This window comes from Cynocephalus volans, chromosome 3 (assembly GCF_027409185.1).
Source record: "Cynocephalus volans isolate mCynVol1 chromosome 3, mCynVol1.pri, whole genome shotgun sequence".
Taxonomy (NCBI): Eukaryota; Metazoa; Chordata; class Mammalia; order Dermoptera; family Cynocephalidae; genus Cynocephalus; species Cynocephalus volans.
In genome coordinates this window covers 82,620,776-82,637,747 of record NC_084462.1, presented here as the reverse complement: position 1 = coordinate 82,637,747, position 16,972 = coordinate 82,620,776, and the positions used below count along the sequence as shown (strand labels likewise).

At 38.3% G+C, this 16,972-nt stretch overlaps 2 protein-coding genes across 3 annotated transcripts in view; one reads left to right on the top strand and one right to left on the bottom strand.

The window, feature by feature from the left end:
- Positions 1-16,972, bottom strand: part of MNS1 (meiosis specific nuclear structural 1) — a 131,871-nt gene that overhangs the window by 40,836 nt on the left and 74,063 nt on the right. The window lies entirely within an intron of this gene.
- TEX9 (testis expressed 9) overlaps positions 1-16,972 on the top strand; it is a 57,769-nt gene that overhangs the window by 11,589 nt on the left and 29,208 nt on the right. For both annotated transcript variants that reach the window (XM_063089086.1, XM_063089084.1), the window contains exons 4-9: positions 653-732; positions 6,503-6,551; positions 7,340-7,422; positions 11,224-11,402; positions 13,935-14,017; positions 14,444-14,617. In XM_063089086.1, the coding sequence (XP_062945156.1) occupies positions 653-732; positions 6,503-6,551; positions 7,340-7,422; positions 11,224-11,402; positions 13,935-14,017; positions 14,444-14,617 (648 nt within the window). The remainder of the gene's footprint in view (positions 1-652; positions 733-6,502; positions 6,552-7,339; positions 7,423-11,223; positions 11,403-13,934; positions 14,018-14,443; positions 14,618-16,972) is intronic.

The following is a 16,972-nucleotide window of genomic DNA, read 5'->3' as shown; positions in this document are numbered from 1 at the left end:
ATGAAAGATTCATTATGTATTCTGCTCAAAGGGTCTCCTAAAAAGAACCCTCCACACCTCCAAAAAAAGAACAGAGTAGAAAACAGAGAAAGGCTGGGAAAGGGAAGGGAGTGTTCCCACCCCCACAGAAGCTAACCAAATATAACTTTTGCCATATTAAATTTTTGCTTACTCACTTTCATTTCTAAATATATCTTTGCCAAGAGTTTTTACTCCTGGTACTTCATTTTAGCCCTTTCATGGTTTTTCAACATTGAAGTTTTACCTGATTTGAGACAAGATTTTCTACTCATTAAACAGATTTATTTTTTTTTATTTCTTGTGCCTTTTTAGAATTTCCATTGCATGCTGCATAAGATGGAAGAGTCTAATATAGCGGGGAAGTATAAGTTGGAAATATCATATAAAGGCCTTGACAGTCTTAGGTTTTTCTCTTCAGATTGACTTTATTAACTCAGAACAAATGAAAGGTGGAACTGTAATATTACAGACCTTATTTTTATACCATAGCATTTAGAATTCTGTGCCTGGATATCATAGAAACCATGGACAACTCTGAAATGATTAATGATGAGAGAGGCATGTGAATAAATCCTACTCTTGTGTTTTTTTCCTATATTATGTATGGCTTATCATTTACTCATTTAACTAGAGAGATCAGCAAGAGGTACGATCTAGGCCTACCCCAACACAAATTAAATCACATGGAGAGGAAGATGATTACAGTTTAAGGTAAGTGACTTAAATTCTCAAATATCATTGGGTTTGGGTTTTTTAAAAATGATGTATGTGGATCTCTTACCATTTAACATCTTCTTACATGCAAATGTGAAATCTATAATTTGAAGTATAAAATAATAAAAATTGGGGGCTTTTTGAGTGGGGGAAAAAGCACATACCACAGTGTTCTTCCTCTGCTCTCACAGTACAAGCAACACAGAAGACAAACTTCTGTGACCAAATGTGTGGGGACTTCTTTCCATTGGCAAGCAAGCCAGCAGTTCTCCTAGTGGACACCAGCTGGGTGCCTTCCAATTCAATTCTGACACTATCTACCTGGAGATAGTGTCAGATCTCACAGGTTGAGGGCTCAGTCCCCAAGACTGCCCCCCACTGCAGATGTCTGCCAGAAGCCCAAGCCAGTGGAACTGCTGACCAACCAACTAGAAATTGGGGTTCCCACAGTCCCCTCTTTGGGTTTGACTAGTTTGCTTGAACAGCTCTCAGAACTCAGGAAAACACTTACTTATATTTACTGGTTTATTACAAAGGCTATTTTAAAGGATACAAAGAAACAGCCAGATGAAGAGCTACATAGGGCAAGGTCTGGAAGTATCCTGAGTGCAGGAGCTTCTATTCACATAGAGTTGGAGTGTGCACCCTCCCAGCACGTAGAAGATCCAGAAGCTCTCCAAACCCTGTGCTCTTAGGTGTGTAGGGAAGCTTCGTTATGTAGGCATGACTGAAGCATGGACAACCATGTAGAAATGTGGTTGGACAAAAAGGGCATGATCTAACTCTAACAGAATGGGTGGGGAAACCCAGCAGGGCCTGTTTGTTCAGATTCTTCTTGGCCTCTGTTCAGCGTTCTTTCTTCCTGGGCATGAGGTAGGACCCCTTCTGGAATAGGGGTCTTATGACCTACAATCAGACAGAGTGGGTCAGAGGATTTCTTATGGCCAGCTCCAAGACAAAGGCAGTGGAAATTTAGAACAAGCTGGAAACTGTGGATGAAAACCAAAATACACATATCATGGGGGCTTATACCAGTCAGACACATGGTAAGCCCTTTACCTACTTTATCTCATGTAATTCTCAAAGTATTATTTTGAAATAAATATTATTCTCATTTAAGAAACTATAGCTTAGAGAGGTTTAGTACCTTGCCCAAGAATACAAGAACATGTAGAAAGTATGTCATTTCACTGAGCTTCAAATCACAGCTGATGTGATTTTTAAACCTGTTCTCATATACTACCTTTCTTTTTAAACTTGCATATGAAGATTAGGTAAAGATAAATAATTAGTAAAGATAATATATATAAAAAATTTTCCCCTTGAATGTCATGTGAACTTCTTATATGTCAAGAAATTAAAGAACCATAAAATACTTAGGAACAAATTTAATAGAAAAAGTATAGGATCTATGTAATGAAACTATAAAATCTTATTGTAGAGGCAGTATGATCACTAAAAATTCCAAGTCTTTTGAAGTTGTCAGTGGGCTGTGAACATAAGTCAAACTAATCTCTTCCAAGCCAGAACAGACAAGAGGTGGTGTGTGAACCTCCAGCTGACTTTCTCTGCCATGAGGATCAGTGAAATTCTAGTTGGTGAAAACTCCCAGGTTGGTCTCTGGGTGCCCATGTTAAAAAAAAAAAAAAAAGGCCTTCTCTCCTCTACTGCTACCTTGAGTGTATTAAGCCATGGAGATTTGGGGGCTACTATCCTAGCCTGTTCTTACTAAATAGAAATTAGTATTGGGAATGGAGTGCTGCATAACAAAAACTCGAAGTGTGGCTTTAGCTTAGCAGTTAAGTGGTAGCCAGTAAGGAAACTGATACTAGAGGCTGAAAAGATAGATTAATGTTATGTAGTGGCATTGAATTTAGTAAAACTCTCACTGTGGTAAATTGAGAGGCAGAAAAAGTGTCTAATGAACTTGTGCTCTAGGAGAATAGGTTGGAACACAGAATATTAGCAGTACTGTATGTACAATTCATGTTAGTGCTATTTGGGATGGTATTACACGAAAGATAAAAGTTTGGAAAGAATTGGCTTGTTTGCAATTCAACGTCATATAAAGCTTCAAAGTGCTTTATAGTTTTAACTCTTACATTCAGGTCTTTGATCCATCTTGTGTTAATTTTTATATATGGTATGAGATAAGGGTCAATCTTTATTCTTTTGCTGGTGGATATACAATTGCCTCAGCACCATTTGTTGAAAAGACTATTCTTTTCCTATTGAATGGCCTTGGAACCCTTGTCAAAAATTAGTTGACCAGAGATATATGGTTTTATTTTTGGACTCTCAATGTTATTGATCTAAACATCTATTCTTATGCTAATACCACACTGTCTTGATTACCCTTGCATTGTGCAGTCAGCCGCTTTTAGACCTCAAGATTCCTAGATAAAACTAAGAAAATCTTTGAGGAAGAAAAACCTGCTGAAACTCAAAATTGAGGCAAAGTTCATACTAAAGATGTGGACTTCACAATTATTGATAAAACTTTCCAGTGGATTAAGGTTCCTCAGAGGTAGGATCAGATTAAATGGCACCAAGTGAAACTTTTCAGTTGGATATAATGGCTCGGGGCAAAGATGTAACTAAAGGATAGTCTCCCCATAGAAACCTGACAACCTTAAAGTATCCCATCTTTAAATTGAGAGAGAGAGAGAGAGAGAACGAGCTTCAGGGTAAAGTAAAGAAGTAAAGAATTATACAGACTTAGATAGAATAGTAGGTATGGTAATGGCACATAGAAGTAACTGGAATGAAACAGGTAAGAAACTAGTTTTCGAGAGTTGTATCAGCAAAGAAACTTTGAGTGTATTAAAATTGTTCGTGGCTATTTAAACCTTAAAACAACTGTGGGTCACCTCCAGTCTTCTGTCAAAAAGCAGTCTATGAGAGCTGCACAGCCCCAAGAGGGCATAATGTTTAAACACCGTACAGGGCTTAGAAAAAAAAATGTGTTACTAAAGTGGTGGTATATTTGGCTTATACTTGAAATACTGGGAAATTATTCATTTACTCAAAAATAACTATTGCATACAATCCAGCAATTCCCCTCCTAGATATCCACCCAAGAGAAATGAAGACGTATGTCCAAGAAAAAACTCTGCATGCAGTTTTATTCATAATTGCCAAAAACTGGAAACAACTCAAAAATCTTATCAATGGTGAATGGATAAACAAATTTATGGTATTCCATGCAGTGGAACAGTATTTGGCAATAAAAAGCAATGAACTACTGATACAGCACCAATGTGGATGCTATATAAAAGAAGCTGACTCAAAATGTAAATAATCTGTGTTTTTATTTCTGGAAAAGGCAAAACTGTAGGGAAAGAAGTCAGATTAGTGGTTGTCTGGGGATTGGGGGAGGGATTAGCAGACTTACTTTACTACCAAGGGGCACAAAGGAACTTTTTGGAATAATGGAAATATGCTCTATTTTAGTTGTTGTGGTGTTTTTGTTACCATATAGGTTTGTTAAAATTGATATGCAAATTATATCTCAATAAACCTGGAAAAAATATGAAATTATTATTTTGAATTATTATACTGCAGGTCTAGCTCCTGGTAGTACAATGGTGAGTAAACAGACCTGATTCTTCTCTCAAGAAGTTAATGCCTAGTGTGTTGCTTTAAAAAGTTTTTAGTACCTCAGTAAAAAATATATATTTACATCATCATTTTATACACACATGTATGTGTATATGTGACATAAAATTATTTATCCTTATATGTAATGTTCTCTGATATTTTATAAAAAAAGATACTTAATAGTTATCAAAATTCCAAATTTGGATTACAAATTAGATCAGACATGGCTTTTATCCAGTAAACTAAAGGACTGTAATGATGATAACAACAGATGATCCCTAGTTTCTGTTGAAACAAGTGAGAGACTGATTTTACAAGCATAAAAATAAATCTGTTGATTATCTTTTACTAAATTTTCCTTAAGTGCAAAGTGGTGATGATGCCTCTATTTAGCTACCTCACATGGATTTTTTTTTTTTTTAATGCTACTGTTGGAACAGATGGCTTTTACCATGTAAAACATGGCATTTGACTGTTACCTGGGAATGTTGAAGCTGGGAGGTAATTCTGTAAAGAGACCATGCATTTCAGGCTGAAACAGTGATAATCCACCTAAATAATTATAGTCAAGCAGTATATATGAGGGTACCAAAAAGTTCATGGAAAAATAGAATTACATGATACTTTTTGAAATACCCTTATAATAGGTCTTAACACTTAGGGTTACTTCATAAAAAAAATATGGTAGGGAAACCAGACTTTAGTTTCCTCATAGTATATAGTATATGTATCCTTCAGTCTGCTGGAAGCAAGGTTTACCACACAAATCATTTCAATCGTATTACAAGCCTATCATGGAGAAGTTTAACAAAAGTAAGCAGAATACTGTGTTATAGTTCATTTTTCATGGAAATACACTATCAAAGTAATATCACTGTGAAACCTGTGGGAGACATAACCATTGAATGTCTTTCAGCTGATATGTATGTGTGTATGTTTGTGGGGGCTGGGAGGAACAGAAGGTGCAGAAAATGCAGTAAGGAAATGGCAATCATTAATTTGAAATGAGGGTGATTAAAGAGGACACTTAAAATTTGTATAATATTTGGAAACATTTTCAGGTCATATGTGAGAAGATTCTGTAGATTCTGTAATTTTAAGTATTTTGAAAACATTTTTTTTTCCTTCCCAGAGATATTTCAAGTACTTCTTTTTAAGGGGTTGTATTTAATATTATCTAAGTATATATTCATGTTTAATATTGAAAAAAACCTATGCATGACTCCTTCAGCAGGTGGTATCTGATGGAAAGTAATTTCATTTTTATGTCCTCTGCTATGGTTAGGAGTTCTCAGGGTGTATGGTAGGATTTTATATATTCATAGCAACAATAGATACAAACATGGTACATTTTCAGAGATAGTAATGTGGATGCTCTAGACAATTGATTAGGGTTAGGGAAACTTTCTGTAAGGTAAGTATTGTAAATATTTTTCGATTTGTGGGCTATACAGTATCTGTTGCAACTACTCAACTTTGCTGTTGCAGTGCAAAACAGCCATAGATAATATGTAAATGAATGGGTATGGGTGGATTCAGCCAATGGACCACAGTTTGCAGAACCCCATAACCAGTTGTGTTAAACTACAGACATATTTTGAAAACCTTATGTATAAAAATGAATTGCATTTTAAACATATGTATCCATTCAACAAATATTTAATTAGTGCCAATTTAAGACCCTATATTGCCAGGTACTATGCCAAGTACTAGGCATAGATTAGTGAACAATGCAGACATGATTTCTACTCTGAGTTCACAGTGTAATGTGGATCACAGACACTGATCAAGTATTTAAATGCATTAGAAGAATATCATTGAGTGGGCTCACAATAAAAAGCCCTGAGGTGAATGATTTTGTAAGAGGGATAATCCCTGTGCATAGCCAATAATAACTCCTTATGATTTCCATTCATTAAAATTTATGCTACATTTTCCTACAAAATATTGGCATTGTAATATATCTTTTCAAAGGTGAATTATTTAATCAAAGCACTTTTTATGATACTCATTCAAAATAAATTACCATGTGGATAACTAGAATTATAGCAGAGTTTACTTGATAGTTGTATATTTTCCCTTTCAAATATAATTACTGTTGAATTTCATTGTGTCTCAGCTTAGTATCATCTATTGTTAATGTATAATGTCTATGTTTGTTCTACAGAGGTCTGTTATTATCTGAAGGGAAAGTTCATCTTCATTCAGAGACTAAGGTATGAAATCAAACTTTCTGTGAGTGCAATTACATTCTGTAGAATTTAGGTTACTTTTAGACTTCTTTGACAACAGAGATGGCGTATGACTCAGTAGAGATAGAATATAAACTTTGATACTCAGAAGGGATGCATTCATGAAATGTTGCTCATAAAATAAATTGAATCCTTTTTTGTCTCATAATTCCACTGAACAATTTGGCTATACAGTGTAAAGAATAATAAGTGAAATAAATTTTTAACCTGAGCCTTTCTAGTTTTCTCTTGTAAGCTTAAATCTAGTAGAGAGAAGACCTGAAAAAGAAAGGTACTCATACAAAAAAGATGAATTAAAAAGTCTGTTCATTCATTTAAATATTTACAGTATAGAAATCATTCTTCCAAGTGCTAGGCATTCTTGGACCTACAAATTTCCTACCCATGGAAATCTAGGCCAAGTGAACTAACTATATACCTGAAGGCCAGGGAAGGCTTACTTGGGGAATAACAGGTTAGTGAGGAGAACTAAATTTTGTGAGTCGGAACACCCAGATTTAACATTCTACTAGCTAGCTAAATATCCTTGAATCTTTAGGACTCGTTTTCTTTACCTTTGAATCTTTCGGTCCTGGTGATATCTACGTCTTTTCGAGCTATTCAGTTCTGGGATTCTTGAAAATATAATTTGATTAATTTCATGAAAATAGCAATTCTTCTGTGTAGTGAAATAGCAATTCCATGTGATACAAAATTGCTTTCCTTGGCAAGTGATTAGACACTAATCAATAATTTAAATTCTTTTCATGTAGCCAAACACCAAAAACATTGGTCCTGTAAACAAGGTTCAAAACAAACTACACTCTTCAAGTAAAGGAAGGAAAACAAATTCAAGGTACGGTGGTTTTAAAAGTATTACTTTCTTTTTTTAGTTTTATAACTGACAGAATCATTCTTTTTGTTTGTTTGTTTGTTTTTAAAATGTTTGGATTTCCAGCTTTTAGTGCTTTAACACCTGTTACTAAAAGTCCCAAGGCTTAATTTTTAGTTTATAATCATTAATCTTTCCTTCATTACTCAAGATATGATCTTTTTTTCCTCTTAAAACTATTGTTCAATTATGAAAAAGATTCAATTATAATTGAAAAGATTCATAATTTCAATTACGAAAATAACATATAAAATGGTTCAGAGACTAAGATAACAAACAATCATAAAAACCACCATCTGGATTTAATGAATAGGAACATTTTTGCTTCAGAACTTTTTTCTATAAAAGACAAAATGTTGCAGATGTAGTGCTGGCCAGTTAGCACCATTGGCTAGAGCTGGGTGTTGATAACACCAGGGTCCAGAGTTTGATCCAGGGTTTGATCCAGGCCTTGATCCCTGTTACTGGCCAGCTGCCAAAAAAAAAAAAAAAAAAGTTGCAGTTATAGTTGAAGTTCCCTTGGTCTTTCTCCTCACTCCAACTGCTCTGATCCCTCCTCCTTGTACCCCAGAGGGAACTTCTGTTCTGAACTTGGTGTGGTTCTTTCTTGTCCATGCTTTTATATTTTTACTACATTTGTGTCTACAACATTATATACAATTGTTTTGTGTAAGTTCAAGTGTATACCTATGGCATCATACTTAGGTAATTAGGTTGCCACTTGCTTTTTTTTCCTCTTAGCGTTATTTGTTTGGGAATATAGTTTGGGAATTGTACATGTGGATTGAATTCATATATTTCAGATGCTATATAACATTACATTTTAGAAATATATCACAGCTTTTCCATTCCCCCATTGATGGACATTAGGTTGTTTACATATTTTTGCTATTATAAACATTGCTGTGATGACCATCCTTGAATATGGCTGCTTTTGTGTGTTGGAGAATTCCCCCACCACCCCTGTAAATGCCTGGCCGTGGAATCCTGGGGGTACAGTATGTGTGTGTGGTTTATTTTATTTTATTTTATTTAAATTTATTTATTATTATTATTTTTTACATTCAAAGATGTTGTGGAGCAGTGGGAGGGGCAGGTGGGAAGGGGGTAGGGAAATGGAAGTGGAGGTGGGGGATGGGGCTGGTCCACAGCTAGCTCCTTTGCTGGCCTGCTAGGGGAGGGGGCACGATGTGGCTGAGGCTGCAGACTCCCCCCCACTCCAACTCTGGAGCCTGGGGGGCTTCTGGAGGCAGGTCAGTCTTCTCATGGTTGGATGCAGACATCTGGGGCATGGCTGAGGCCCAGCCCTGGAACCTGGGGGACTTCTGGCTCTTTCAGATTTTACAGGTGTTTTTTGGTGGTATTAGACCTTTAATGGTTAATATCAGAACTTTGTCTCTGATCTGTGGGTGTTTTGTGTTTTCTTTCAGTTCTGTGTTGTATTATTTGCTGTTCCCACCACTTAAACTCTGCACTGGAACTAATTTGTTGTCCTTTGCTTACTTCTAAAATGGGGGAACTTCCTGTGGGGACCAGTACTTGAGCCCTGTGGTTGAGCTAAATTGCTGCTTTGCTCCTTTTTGTGCAGCTCCGGTTTTAATTGTTGACCTTTTAAGTAAGTACTTCCAGGTCTTTGAGGTCTGATACACCTGGATTGTGTGGAAACTCTGGTCTGGACCTAAGTCTTTTCAGCAAACTGCTCCCCCTGCAGTTCTATATTCCTGACCAGTCTCCACTGAATGGTCCTGTGCTGACTGGAGGGCAGATCAGCTATCCATGCTGTGCCCCAGTGTTCCCCTGGTGGGCCTGTCTCCCCTACTTTTCACATTCTGAACACTTCCCCTGTGGCAGGCCATGCACCCATCCCTTGCAATGACTCACCAACCTTTGAGTTGCTCCTTTTTTCAGTTGTCTGTGGCCCCTCGCTCCTACATGGGTCCACGGGAACTCTTGTCAGTGGTCTTGCTGACCTGGGGTCCACCGAGGCCTCTTCTCCCGTGCAGTGTCCAGGCAACTCCACACAAAGGGCACAGCTGTGGTTTTTGCCAGCTCTTACTCCGATTGCTCACCAGGGCCAGCACTGAAATGGCCAGGGCTTGAAATGGTCGAAGTGGTCCCTTCTTTCATCACAGCTTCTCTTGCCTTCATGAACTCTGTAGGTCTCTCCTTCTCTCCCCCTGAGCTCTAGTGGCCCCTGCCTGGCTGTCATTGCTTTTTTAATGGTTGTAAATGGATCGATTATGGGAGACAGTGATGCTGGGGACCGTCTATTCAACCACCTTGCTCCAGAAGCCGAATCATTCTTAATTATTAAGCTTTTTCTGTTTCTCCAGATCTATTTATACCCCCAAAATATAAAGATATACTGCATATATCTTATCCACATTCAGTAATTTAAAATATTTTCTACTCAGAAATATTTTGTAGCAGTTAATGAACATTTTGTATTTTTTCTCTTAAGCCAAGTCACCACATTTCAAATGTTTTAAATGTTATTTTTAGTGAGATATTTGCTTAGAACTTGACTAGAACCTAGGTTTTTGTCTCTGCTTAGTTCTCTCAAATAGATTAAATGTCTAGAGCTTGAGTATTTAACAGAGTGCCATACATTATCGTGTATGTTGAAATACAAAATGGTTTGGCATGCTCTAAATAAGGCTATAGTATAATTATAATTTACATTTTATTGTTTTTGGTGAGAAAGAATTCAAGACTGTCCTTAGTATTATAAGCATAAAAAGGAACCCAACAGGCTCTCTAGGATATAAGGCTTTCTAGAAAAGGAGGAGGGTTGGGTTGCACCAACCAGCTTCTTATTCTCAGTAAGTTATTACATTTTTATGTCTATTACTTACCTAAACTGATAATTACATTATAATTCGGGAAAGATCTTTGTTAATTCTTGTGTTTTAATAACTTTTTTTGTTTTTATAATAGAGAAGAAAAAATTGAGTGAAAGGATAAGGAAGAGAAAGTAAATATAGATTGAAGAAAAGAACATGCTACATACATACGTACATACATACATACATAATTGAGAAGGCTTATCTTGTTTTCTTTCAGACTTCATGTTTACTTTTTAAAGAAAAGATTGTTTTTCCACATAGAATTCTGAAGCCTTTGCTTATGTTTTAAGAGTAAGTGAGGTTTCTTGAACCATAAACTTGATGTGTCAGTAGGTTAGGCCTGGCCCATTCCTCAGTCTTCTAGAAGTGACCTTTATTTCATATTTCTCTGCACACTTCATTTAAAAAAAATCAAATCCAACTTTCTGGTCAACTTTGATGCTTGTTAGACTGTGTCTCTTTAGGTGGGAAAAAAATGCTGTTTTACTCAGCTAATAACTGTTCACTCTGTAATTCTTTCTCAAGAGGTATTATTCTTTGCTGTTTGTAGAATTACTGTTAGAAGGATGTTAGTTTGTACATTTCTTCTCCGGCAGCATGTAAAATTAAAAGCCACAGGCTGGATTTGACCTACGAGGCCAAGTTCAGACTCTTAGTTTTGATGTTTACTTGTTCAGAGGCAAGGTCTAGACCAACTGGACTCATAAATCTTTCTCTAGCTCTGTGGTTGTGTTATTCACAAAGACTGAAAGTCTTCTAAGTCTTTTATAAGATAGTCCTTGTGTCTACTGTAGATTTCAGCATAAATTTGAACTGTGTGATAATTTTGATCTGCACTTTTATTTGGGTAAAAGCTCTATTTCCTTTCTACCTTTCTATTTATGTTTATATATACATGTATATATTTTTAATTTTTTAGCGTTAAAATAAAATACTCTGATGTACAAAATGCCAATGATGTTGCCATTCCAGAGGATTTCTCAGACTTTTCTCTTGCAAAAACAATTTGCAAAATTGAAGGGCAACTGGAGGAAAAAGGCTTACCTGAATTTATAGATGATGATATTTTCTCCGGTATTAGTAATGACATTGGAACAGGTAGGTTTTCTTTTGTTTGTTATTTTTATCTTTATATAACAATTACTTAGAAAAAGAGATCTTTAGGGATCTATTTCTTGCATTTAAAAAGTTTTGTGATGTCTTTGATTTTAGGATAATCTAGTGTGACAGGGTGGTGGAAGAGTGAATGGGTTTATAGATGAAATAAAATTGGCCGTGAGTCAATAATTTTTAAAGATGGGTGGTGGTTAAGTGGGGGTTCATTGACCTAGTCTCTCTACTTTTGTTTACGTTTGATATTTTCCATTGTGAAAATAAAAAAGACTATCTTATACTAGTTTCATTGAATATTCTTCAACTAAAATGAAAATGCTCCATAGCTTATCATTAAAACATTAAAATAAAAGTTTCTCTGAATTCCTTTCATGTTACCATATTTTATTTATTGCATGTTAAATCAACACATGCAAAAGGATAAATGAATTACTGGTGTAGCACCAGGTAAAATAATCAAATGCATTTTCTAATAAATATAATTTTCCTTCTTGTTAATTCTCTGCATATCACCAGAAAAATAAGAATATGAAGTTTAGATCATCTGAAGACATTGTATTAATTACCAGTAATGTCTCTAAAATTGTTAAATTTATGAAGAGCCACTTATGCTATTGAAACAAAAATAAGACAGTTGAGTTTATATGAACTAGTTAATGCTGAACTGTAATACAATTAATTGTGACTTCAGGCAAGCCCCTTAGCCCCTCTGTAATAGCAATTTCTTCATTTGAAAGTTTAGTAGTTTATATTAGATGATCATAAAATTTATCTTTAAAATTTTCTGATTCTGTGAAAAATCATAACAATTTAAATGTGTAATGATTGTTGTGTTGCATACTAGTTAGTCATAAGTGGGGAGCAATTCATTTATGCATTTATTATATTTACTGACCTAATCGAGCTTCCTGGGGCTAGCTGTGGGGAGGGAAGGTAAGTGGACCCTAAAGTTGCCTTTAGATCTCTCTTAAGATGCCTTCAAGGACATGATGGTCAGATGTTCGCTGTTCCTCAGTAGACAGTTTTCCCCATGTCTCTGTTAGAATGGTCCTGTTCCTAGACACTTGGAACCAGAACAGATTTTTACCTTACGTGCTACTTTTTTTCTTATTGCTCTCTGCCACTTTGCCTCCCTGTCTTCCCTTTTAAGTATCTTTGGCCTAGGTGGTCTCCCCTTTTGGGAGAATTTTCTGTTATTCCAGATGATTGCTCAGAATGGTTGGGTTACATGTGGGAGGAAAAGACCACCAAGTAGAGGTTTGCGAGCACAGACTGCTTTGTAAGATTAAAGTTCAGGTGGGTTGGGGAGGGGAGGTTACTGCTGTGGGCCTGCAGACTTGAGAGCACTCGCTCCTTGAATTAGAGTTGAGGTAGAGTTACTGAGGTTAGAGTTGGGGAGAGAAAGAGATAGGAAAAGTCATGTTCTCTATTATTCTGTCCTCCTTTCCCCCACAGACCAACTACTGCCAACTTCACACTTTTTGTTTCCTTCTATCTCTTGCTCACCTGGAGTTACATGAGAGGCTGGAAGGAGAGTTGAGGGCAGAGAGATCTAGGGTTACAGCCAACAACAGTTTATCAGTTCCATGGTAACCCTGGGGGCACTTAAAAAAAAAACCAGGAAGTATGTATGGAGATGTTTTGTGTTCTGTACATCACAAGTGGGATTTGTCCTAATGACTTCTCACAGGTAGTTGGGAGTGTTTCCTCAAGGTAACCTCCATGAGGGCAAGGCTTGTTTTATAATATTCCTATTATGCCTGGAACGTAGTAGAGACTTTATATTTTTTGAATGAATGCCTGGATGAATTATGGGTGAGTTCTAAGTTCAGTTTTCACTTTATTTACTTTATGAGCCTATACACCTCAAAGATGTGCTGCTGATATTACTGAATAAAGGACTTTTGCTAGCAATGGTGTGTAAAGGATAGATCTTAATGAGGGTTTGTGGGAGAGCGCTTCGACATAAGATATTAGTGCATTTCTTTGCTTCGAAGACACATTTACTACATTTTAACTTCTCGGTAGTTGGGACGAATGTTACAATCAATAGCATTTTATAATCACAATGGCTGGGATTGAAGCTGAGTTTTACTAGGGAGAATTCATGTTTGTTTTTGCCAAATACTTGGGAACATTACTGACCTGAGACACTTTAAATCCTGTTTGATATATTTTGGACCTGCTAAGTATGAATTCAGCATGAAAACTTACGTGAGTATTGGCTTGTGGTTCAGATTCTCGGAGAGGTTTTTTTTTTTTCCTTCCCTCTTTCTTTACTCAGTTCCAGTGTTGAGATGTGAATAGTTCCTTGCACTTCCTTTCTGTTGGGTGGATTTATTTCTCATTTATCTTTACATTAAGAGTATTTAGTGTCTTTAGGGCCCGCTAAAAGGGGTCTCCTATTAGACTCCCCATCGTGTGCATTTTTTCCCTTATAACATAATGGTCTATCTTAAAATTGATGACACCTTAGATTCAGCAAAAGACAGTAAATATAATTATTTAAATCTACAGAAGCGCAGATCAGATTTCTAAAAGCCAAACTCCGTGTTATGCAGGAGGAATTGGATAATGTTGTATGTGAATGCAATAAAAAGGTAAGTTTTTAAAACCTCTCAAAAGAAATGCTCTAATATTCAAAGACATTTTAGGAGCAATTTCAGTTACATTTTTAAACAGCTTCATTTAGATATAATTTACAGTTAAATTTTGAATTAAATATTATTTATAAATACTGAACTTTATTTTGAGATGTTGAATTTTCATAGAGCTGAAGAATTTTAAATATTTGTTACAATTAGAATTCTCTATATTAGACTTAACAAGTGTAAGCTATTAAACACAAATAAAACATCTGACTTCCATTTTTGAAGATGAAAAAGGAATGTAATTTGCTTTTCTTCATGAGATGGGTATAAATATCTCATCAAAGATCGTATGTAATTTCTTTTTGTTTTCTGCTTTATGTTTTGATACGAAATTTTGTGCATTTATTCATATAATCTATAATTTCATAACTATAGGAGGACGAAATTCAGGATTTAAAGTCTGTAGTAAAAAATTTTGAAGAAGATTTTGTGAGGCAGCAGCGAACAATTAATATGCAACAGTCTCAAATAGAAAAATATAAAACTCTTTTCGAAGAAGCAAACAAAGAATGTGATGGATTACAGCAACAGCTGTCTTCGGTAGAAAGGGTAATAATTTTGCTATTTTTCCTAACTGAATGCCAAAGACACACTAAAATTATTAAACTTACACATCTGTCTAGCCACCACTTTTGATTGTTCAGTTATTTTGAAGAAAGAACTTTTTAAGCTAGCCGTAGTAACGCCATTTTGCAAGGCACAAAACATTACCCTGGTTAAAAGTCCCTAGCATAGGAAAAGTACAGCCTGAGGTTGAGACCAGATAACGAACAGGATATCTGTGGTTATGCACCTGGGCCCCGGCCCGAGGCAAAGGGCGGATAGTTCCCAGAAATAGACAAGTCAGTTAAAGTTTCAAGAGTGCCCCTCAGCTGTTTCAAGGACTCCCAACAGTTTCCAGGGTGCCCCTCAGCTGTTTCAAGGACTCCCAACAGTTTCCAGGGTGCCCCTCAGCTGTTTCAAGGACTCCCACCAGTTTCCAGGGTGCCCCTCAGCTGTTTCAAGGACTCCCACATAACCGAAGCTCACCCCAGGCCTTATTTGAACTGACCAATTAAACTCGCTTCTCGCTTCTGTACCCGCGCTTATTTGAACTGACCAATTAAACTCGCTTCTCGCTTCTGTACCCGCGCTTTTTGCTATAAAAAGGACCCAGGAGCTTCACTCGGCGCGCCAGTCTTCCAAAAGACTGTGTCGCCCGGGTACCCGTGTGTTCAAATAAACCTCTTGCTGTTTGCATCCGTCTTCGTGGTCTCGCTGTTCCTTGGGAGGGTCTCCCTGAACTGACTGACTACCGACTTTGGGAGTCTTTCATTTGGGGGCTCGTCCGGGATCGGAGACCCCCACCCAGGGACCACCGACCCACCAACGGGAGGTAAGCTGGCCAGCAGTCGTTCTGTGTCTCGTTTCTGTGTCTCGTTTCTGTGTCTAATCCTGTGACTCTGACTGTCTTTCTGAGTGCGCGCATTTTGGTTTCAGTTTGTTCCGGGTTAGTCGCTCTGGGAGCGAAGTGCGGGTAGCGAACAGACGTGTTCGGGGGCTCGCCACCCGGCAATCCTGGGAGACGTCCCAGGATCAGGGGAGGACCAGGGACGCCTGGTGGACCCCTTGGCAGAGGATTATTGTGTTTTGGTCTCACCGCGTCTCGGGAGGCGCGCTCTGCCATCGGACTCTTTCTTCTATTTCTACGGCACTCGGTCTCGTCGCCGTTTCTGGTTTCTTTTTGTCTTAGTTGTGATAGGTCTTTGCGTCGTCGTTCCCCTATTGGAAATTTTCGAGATGGGGCAAGGTGCCCTTACGCCTCTCTCCCTTACTCTAGATCATTGGAAAGATGTCAAAGCCAGGGCTCACAATCTGTCCATGGAGATCAAAAAAGGAAAATGGCAGACTTTCTGTTCGTCTGAGTGGCCCACATTCGGCGTAGGTTGGCCGCCAGAGGGAACCTTTGACCTTTCTGTCATTTTTGCAGTTAAAAAGATTGTTTTTCAGGAGACCGGAGGACACCCGGACCAGGTTGCCTATGTCGTGGTATGGCAAGACCTCGCCCAGAATCCCCCTCCCTGGGTGCCACCCTCCAGCAAAGTCGCTGTTGTTTCGGGATCAGAAAATACTCAAAGGCCACCTACAAGGAAGCCTTCCGCCCCTCCCCAACCCCCCGTCCTCCCGACACCAGATGACCTATTTTCTCTCTCTGAACCCCCACCTTACCCGGCGGCTCCGCTGCCCCCTCTGGCCCCTCAGGGAAACAGATCGGCACCAGGCCGAGCGCCCGGTGATCCTAGCCCTGAGGGACCGGCTGCGGGGACTAGGAGCCGCCAACCTCGCAGTCCGAGAGACGGCTCCGGTCCTGACTCCACCGTAGCTTTGCCCCTCCGAGCCATAGGGCCCCCAGCTGAGCCAAATGGCTTGGTCCCTTTGCAGTATTGGCCTTTTTCCTCAGCAGATCTTTACAATTGGAAGTCTAACCATCCTTCTTTTTCTGAAAAACCAGCAGGTCTCACGGGACTTCTTGAGTCCCTTATGTTCTCTCACCAGCCCACTTGGGACGATTGCCAACAGCTACTCCAGATCCTCTTCACCACTGAAGAGCGAGAAAGGATTCTTCTGGAGGCCCGCAAGAACGTTCTCGGGGATAACGGGGCCCCTACACAACTCGAGAACCTCATTAATGAGGCTTTCCCCCTCAATCGACCTCAATGGGATTACAACACGGCCGAAGGTAGGGAGCGTCTTCTGGTCTACCGCCGGACTCTAGTGGCAGGTCTCAAAGGGGCAGCCCGGCGCCCCACCAATTTGGCCAAGGTAAGAGAGGTCTTGCAGGGACCGGCAGAACCCCCTTCGGTTTTCTTAGAACGCCTAATGGAGGCCTATAGAAGGTACACTCCGTTTGAACCCTCTTCTGAG